Source organism: Glycine soja, chromosome 8 (assembly GCF_004193775.1).
Source record: "Glycine soja cultivar W05 chromosome 8, ASM419377v2, whole genome shotgun sequence".
In the NCBI taxonomy this organism is placed as follows: Eukaryota; Viridiplantae; Streptophyta; class Magnoliopsida; order Fabales; family Fabaceae; genus Glycine; species Glycine soja.
Genome location: NC_041009.1, coordinates 41,695,651 through 41,702,911, shown reverse-complemented (window position 1 = coordinate 41,702,911; position 7,261 = coordinate 41,695,651). Strand labels below are relative to the sequence as shown.

The window sequence follows — 7,261 nt, the reverse complement described above, 5'->3', positions numbered from 1 at the left end:
ACTCTCCTTCTAATTTTTATTTCCTAAAATACCCCTGACAACCCGTTCTCACTCTAGTCTCTTTACTACGTCCACTTTGCGCTGCGTCAATCTTTGCGAAGCTTCAAGACCTAATATTGGGTTGAATGAACTTAACTTTGTCTTTTCAACCATGGTTGTTCTGTCACAGAATTATGCTGTACGATCAATTTTCAAACAAAGACTGAAATTCTATCAGGAACAATGTTACTACAGATGGGAGAAAACTTTATATGTTTGATGTGGTTGATTCATAGTAAGAAGGTCTCATATGTGATGGTTTATGGTCAGATTCTTGATTTATCAAACGGGCAACCTGAAACTTAAAGTGCATATTCTTAATTTTGTTCTTATTTTATGTGTTTTCAGATTTTATGTGCACGAGTATTTTCATCTTAATTATTCTTATTCAATGAAATCATTCTTAAAATATTCTTAATTTAATTGAGAATTATTTGTATTACTTCTTTTTTATTCTTAATTCAATTTTCAATAAACGGTACTTTAGAAGAAGAAGAAAAATTAAATAATATTAACTAATTTTCTTAATTAATATAATTAAGAAAAAAATATATCCAAAATCAGTGTATAACAAAGAGAAAAGGGTAGTATACTAGTATATTAGAAAGAAAATATCAGCATATTGAGAGATCGGTCTCACGCCACATTTAGATTTCATCTCTGATACACCATATTGCTTTGGCATTACATATTACATGTTTGATCCGAAAGTTTTATCAAAATTTGAAATTTTCGCATTCCCTTGAAATTATTATTTGAGAAGTACAATAACACAAAGCAGAGAAACCAAATGCAAGAGCTGAGATCCTTTCATATGTACCCTACCAACACATTACGTAAAATATATTTCATACATAATGATTCTGATTACACGATATATCCATCCATATTTATGACCATAAATAAGAACGATGAGTAAAGAAAGGCGAATTCAGCAAATATTTCACTCTATTAGTTGTACCTCCTTGCACCATCTTTGATCTGAAAGATTATGCATCGTCACCTTCTCCACTTAGGTTGCATCAACTTATCTGAAATTGATAATATCCACATAACAGAGTGATGAATGGAAAAAGTAAAGCTTCAAAAGAGTTCAATACTATTGTAAGGAGTCCATCATTCTTGGATAAAGAGAAAATAAAAACACTTGATAGCCCCCTTATATATATTGCATATCAAACAAAAAATATTTCTTATTGTGCGAAATGAGAAATATAAATATAGACCATTAAATATAATTTGAATGATCAAGATTAAAAGATTAAATGTGACTTTTCAAGAGGTCATGTGACCATTAAATAGTACATAATCTTAGACCATTCATGTAATGCTTGGTCATGCACTAAAAAAGTTATCATTTTGAAACAAGTTTCCCAATCCTGAAACACACTAGAAATAAGCATGCATGTGAAGACCAATTATAAGCATATGTATATTGAGCATTTGTTTCTGTAGATGAATGTATATGTCTATGCAAGTCATTGTATTTGTATTTGCAAAAGCATTTGTTACAAATTAACAATCAATTGAAAAGATAAATAAAGACCAGTAAAACCAAATGTGTATCTCATCAATAGATGAAAAAGTATGGAGAAAAAGGTGCAAAATCCTAAATTCTTACCTGTGCCATCCCTTGAAGATGATAGAGATCTGTCAGTCCTTATCTTGTTGCTCAAGGCAGACAATCTATCTGACCGCGGAGAGAATGAACCATACTTGCCATTAAGCGAAGACGAAAGTGAAAGCCGCCGGGTGACACTACTTACATCTGCCAAATCGCTAACAGACCTTGGAGAGCCTTGTCCATGTCCTCTTAGCTTAGCTTTTGTAGATTCAGTTGGAGCCATATAACTAGGCCGTCTTGGAGTGTTACTATGCAACAGATTTTCATGATCTGTAAAATTAGCAGGCAGGGAAGCTCTTCTCTGGAAATTCTTAGAATTTATATCATTCAAGTCCTCAATGAATTCTCCATCTTTACCATTCATCAAGCTAGATTGCAAGGGAGCATTAGTATCATTACATGACTCATTATTTTCATTCTCTTCAGCTTGCTGTCCTAGACTTTTCTCAACATCAAACTGTTTTGACTCTGACACTGCCGAGTCTTCCAACTTCTTTGAAGGAGCATCAGCATCTTCCTCTTGAACATCATTCACTGTTGCATGATCAGAAACTATTCTTGTGATGTTAATTCTTTTCTCATGAGCAACCTCAGATTTATCAAAAACATTCTGAATTTGAGTTTTTCTAGGACTCTTTTTCTCAATTTCCTTTTGTGGGTGTTCCTTAGCTGAATGCAATGGGAGGTTTGAATCCTTTTTGGGATACCGTTTATGTTTGTTAGAATCTGAAACTGAATCATCACCAGCCCTCACAGCAGGTGCTTTCCTGGCATTTCTTTTAACTTGTCGCTTGCTAGTTTCAACTGTTTGACAACTTCCATTTTTCTTATCAGATATTGAATCAGGTTTCAGCACTTCTCGAAGAGGTACCCAAAAGTGTGATTTTGTCCAACGTTCGAGCCACTCCCAAGCCAAGTTAGGTTCACCAGCATTATATTTGAGATTTGGAGAAACAGCAGAGGATGATGAAGCCAGAAGCTGAAAGGGATAACATATACTATAAGTTATGATCTAAAACAAGGTAAGTTTGAAAACAAGAAGTGGAAAAAGGGACAAGAGTAAGAAAACATCCTTCTCCCAACCTTAGTTATACAATTCATATTCATAATTCATAAACCATATCAGTAAATGAGTTTGGTGAATGACCTATGAAATGGGGTTAACAACTTACAATCAATCAGGCACCAAATTCTTTCTTTTATTGCAATCAATATAATTCATTTTAATAAATTCAAAGCTATAAGAACAAAGTTACACTTTTTATATTAGACAAAAATACTTCCTACCTTGTTAACAAAGATATTATCTGAGAGCTTCGCTGCCTGTGTGGTTGCATCTACTCCAACAGAATTCGGAAATTTAGTATCCTGAACAAAAAGATATTGCAGAAGTAGTTAGCTTTTGCATAGAAGGAAAAGAGGAAGGTAACTGATGAAATTCAGCTTGTCATAAATGCTATGTGATGTGAAGCATAAATCCCTAGAACCCGCTCATTGTGTTATAGCATCTTTCAATATTAATTAAATGAAAAACCTCTAACATGTCTATTAAAAAATTGTGTTGACACCAATAGTTAAAGTACTTTTACCTTAAAAAATTTCTGGACTGCAAGGCCAATATCTGAGTGCCTAACCTTGTAACCACGAGCCAATGCTTGAAATTTAACTATTGACTTCACACAATATAAAGCAGAAATAGCTTGTCGTCGAACCAACTGGCCACGAATATAAGATTGCAGAGGTATGATACCTTTGAGAGTTTTAAATGTCCCACGCGCCTTCAATTCAGTAATATAGGAATCACTTTATGTATTCATGAACCATAGACTTGCAAACTTCCGTATGAGGAATCAGTGTTTGTGAAAATTGCACTTTGCAGTGACAGTTTATAAATTAAAGATCAAAGCACATTGCAATTGTATGGCCAAATATATTTAGGAAGAATTCCAAATAATAATGTATTAATGATATGTTGAACAGAAAAAGGCCATAAAGGAAACAAATATATTTTTCAACTGAGAACTTAAACTTTTAAAACTGAAATCACTGCAGTTGTGTTGATATCTGTCAACATTTCTAACACATGAAACGCTCTCAAGGTCCTCTAAATAATCATAACTGAGATGCATCAGCTAATCCTATTCAACAAGTATCAGCTATAAGGCTACATTAAATTTGGTTTAGTATCTAAGATTAAAAGATTAAGAATTACAAAAAAAATTAAAAAATCCCAAAACGTATGTTGATTATTTCTTTTACCATATTCTCTATACCTGTGAAACACAGCTACAATATATGATGCAAGTACAACTGAATATATACAGGAAATTCTATAAAAGTAAAGGATATGATGTGGCTGGATATGCTAGCACAAATTTAAAAAGTTCAACATTGTTAGTTTATTCAATTTCATACAAACAAATCACAAGCAGGAAGTCCGATCAAAGTCATAACAATCCCAACTCAAGAAAAAGGATGCAACTCATATCTATACTTATTTTTTTGAAAGAATACTCTCAGGAGTCAGGATAATTAATCTGAAGCATTAAATACAAATCAGTACTGGATTCAGATACCTCCAAAAAAATATTAACAAAGGCTACGTTTTATTTCTCACTCCAGAATTCAAACCCAATTCTAAAATTCTATTGAAAAAAAGTTACAGAACAGAAGATTGTTAAGCAGTGATCATTTTCATTTATGATGAAATATCTGAGAGAAGAGGTTCAAGTACAGGAAAGACAAACTAATAAACATTAATCACCCAAGACATGGTCCAGAAGAAAGTGGTCACAACATGTTACTAAAATAAAAGGGTTTCCCTAATAATTTGTACAAATAGAAAATAACTCAAAGGAGTATTTAGAAATTTGATAGTGAACATAACTTCCAAAGGATATTGTATAAATATAAGATGTGAATACCACCTCATAGCCTCTAATAGCAGCCTGAACTATTATAGCTGCTTCTATTTGCCTGATTTTCTCATGATGGTCCCCAGAACCAATATTAGCAAGTGATTGTGCATTGTCCTGTTTGTCTCTAATTGAAAGATTTACACCATCATTTGATGATATGCTTACTACTTCCTTTTCTGATAGCACTCCTTTAGTAGCATTAGCTCCGGATGTTAGAGCAGACATTGATGCCTCGGAAGACGCCACCAGAACATCCTTGTAACTTGAAGGTTTCTTTACAACAGAATTGAGATCAGAATTACAACTTACAGTTACAGCCAACAAACAACACACTACATCTACACATATTTCAGAAAAAAAATTCACTTTAGGCATTTGGACATATGATCCATAATGTGGATTAAATAACAAATGTATTATGCACTTTAATGCTGCAGGTAAATTTTCACCAGTTAAAGATTCTGTCCTTCACACTCTTTTCTATATAATACAGACAATGAGTATAATGAATCCTAACCAGAAACTGATGCCAATCACAACCCCCCCCCCCCCCCCAAAAAAAAAAAAAAAAAACTTACATTAATATCTTTCTCTCTAGAAGACTTGGACTTCGATGATGATTTCTTCCCCAGAAGTAAGTTTCTGATCCATTTTCCAGGACTTTGTCTTCCCATCTCGCCAAATATAAATGTCAGAAAGCACAGAACTCAAATATCAAAACCTGCAAGAATCATATACAACAGAAACCCAATTAAATCTTAATTAGGAAATTTTCAGGAAAAAAAAACAGTTAGACATTTAATTCGACCTTGCAAAGACCAAGAACCAGAAACATAAAATCAGAATTAAAAAATAATAATTACACTAGCACCAGCACATTGTAATTTCTTCTCACACATAAGGTAACATTATTATCATTATCTCCAATTTAAACAATATATCAGTTCTGCACAGAAAATTTACCACAAGGAGTTTAAAATAAAAATAAAAAGAAGTCTTCACTCTTCAGTTCATATTTTCTACTAATAAGGACAAGAAGTAGAAGTCAAAGAGAAGCAGAAATGGTTCTTCTTGTGCACAATGCCAAACAAAAGTCACCTTCAAGGTGCACGCTTTCCTATAAGAGAACAGTGAAACTAGGAAAAACACAAATATTTGATGCCAACAAGAAGGAAAGGAACATGTCCAGAGATTAGAGAATAAGTGAGTGAGAAAAAAGTTATGAAGTGGAATGCATGAACATACATAAACATAATAACTGTCATAACATTTGAGGAAGGAATGATGTGCGAGAAGAAAACTTTAGAACTTAGAAGGAAATTAAAGAGATAAATAAATTAAACAACGTGGCAGGTCATTAAGGAACCGACAGAAGTGACAGTGTACTATGGAATTCAAGAGACTCTGGAATACAACTGAAAAGATACCTCCCTCGAGGTTTCATGTTTCAAATCTGAAGCAAATAGATCCACGTTTTTTTTTATCATTATTCTTATTCTATATTCTATATTTTTGTGGTCCCGGATAGAGAAATAAATGTAGAAAATAATGTTTTGGTATTTATAAGGTTGAATTCATATTGTTGTGGAAATTACTATGTGAACAGAACATCTCTTATATAATTTAACATATATATATTTAAGTGGTTGGGTTTTGTTTTTTTAATAGATACATTTAGAAATTATATTTCTGAATACATATTGAAAAGACATAGTTACCTGACTATCATAAACTTTGGTATTTATATTCTGTATTTTAAACAGAAAAGCATCAATTCTTTTTATAGTTAAAATTATGTTTCATATTTGAAAATAATATTTTTATTTTTTTATCAAATAGAAAAACTAATCTAACAACTAATAATGTCAAAAGGAGTGTTCAAAATTTTGTGTTTAGTATATTTATACCAAAAGTCATACACATACAATAATTTATATAATATTATATTTTATATCATCTTTCCTATTATATCATTTATTACGTTTTAAATTTAAATTTTTTTTCTTTTTCTCTCTTCATTGTATAAATATAATTTTTCTATTTATATAGAGTCTAAATTTTATGTGCCTTTAATATAAATAAATTTTATATTATTAATAGATCAGAAATTATAAAAAATTCAAATAAAACAATTGATATAAAAATTAACAAATTGATAATTTATACTTAGATAAGAGTGTAAAAACTCAATAATACATTATCCATATAAAAGATGACTGCTTATGGTAATTGAAATCCATCTAATCATTTGTCATTTCAAAAGTGAGGTGTCTTTTGTCGTCATGTTGCAATGATGGATACATACGATATTAATAATTTAGTAGATTTGTATAAAAGAAGCCACAGCCACTGCACCGCCCGTTGCAAATGAATCCATTTTTCAACTCGATATTTTGATTTTAGGATTTTTTTTTTTACGAAAATAAGTAAAAAAGAAAAAAAATTACGTAAAATTTAATTATATTTTAAAATTATTTGCACGGGATGGGTGATATTTTATATATCGGAGACCAAAATTATGGCAGGTTTTGAATTTTCAATACAAGACATTTTAAATTCTCTATATGTGTTGATAAACATATACATATATTTATGTGGTATAACTTTTCAATATAAACTTAATAATTAAAATAAATTTAAATTTAAATATTTTATTTTTAAGTATTTAAACTGCAAAAAT

The 7,261-nt window shown here is 31.1% G+C and overlaps 1 protein-coding gene across 6 annotated transcripts; it reads right to left on the bottom strand.

The window, feature by feature from the left end:
* Window positions 1-750: 750 nt before the first annotated feature.
* Window positions 751-6,027, bottom strand: LOC114423261 (protein IQ-DOMAIN 31-like). Of its 6 annotated transcripts, none has more exons than XM_028389956.1 (7): window positions 6,009-6,027; window positions 5,160-5,302; window positions 4,591-4,854; window positions 3,253-3,441; window positions 2,951-3,031; window positions 1,661-2,642; window positions 751-1,070 (listed from the first exon to the last, which is right to left on the bottom strand). In XM_028389956.1, the coding sequence occupies exons 2-7, from the start codon at window positions 5,253-5,255 to the stop codon at window positions 1,039-1,041; spliced, it is 1,644 nt and encodes a 547-aa protein (XP_028245757.1). In that variant the 5' UTR covers window positions 5,256-5,302; window positions 6,009-6,027; the 3' UTR covers window positions 751-1,038. The 6 variants fall into 6 exon arrangements, with proteins under 6 accessions (XP_028245757.1, XP_028245753.1, XP_028245754.1 ...); XM_028389952.1 differs by lacking the exon at window positions 6,009-6,027 and adding an exon at window positions 5,827-5,970; XM_028389953.1 differs by lacking the exon at window positions 6,009-6,027 and adding an exon at window positions 5,680-5,812.
* Between the last annotated feature and the right edge of the window lie 1,234 nt (window positions 6,028-7,261).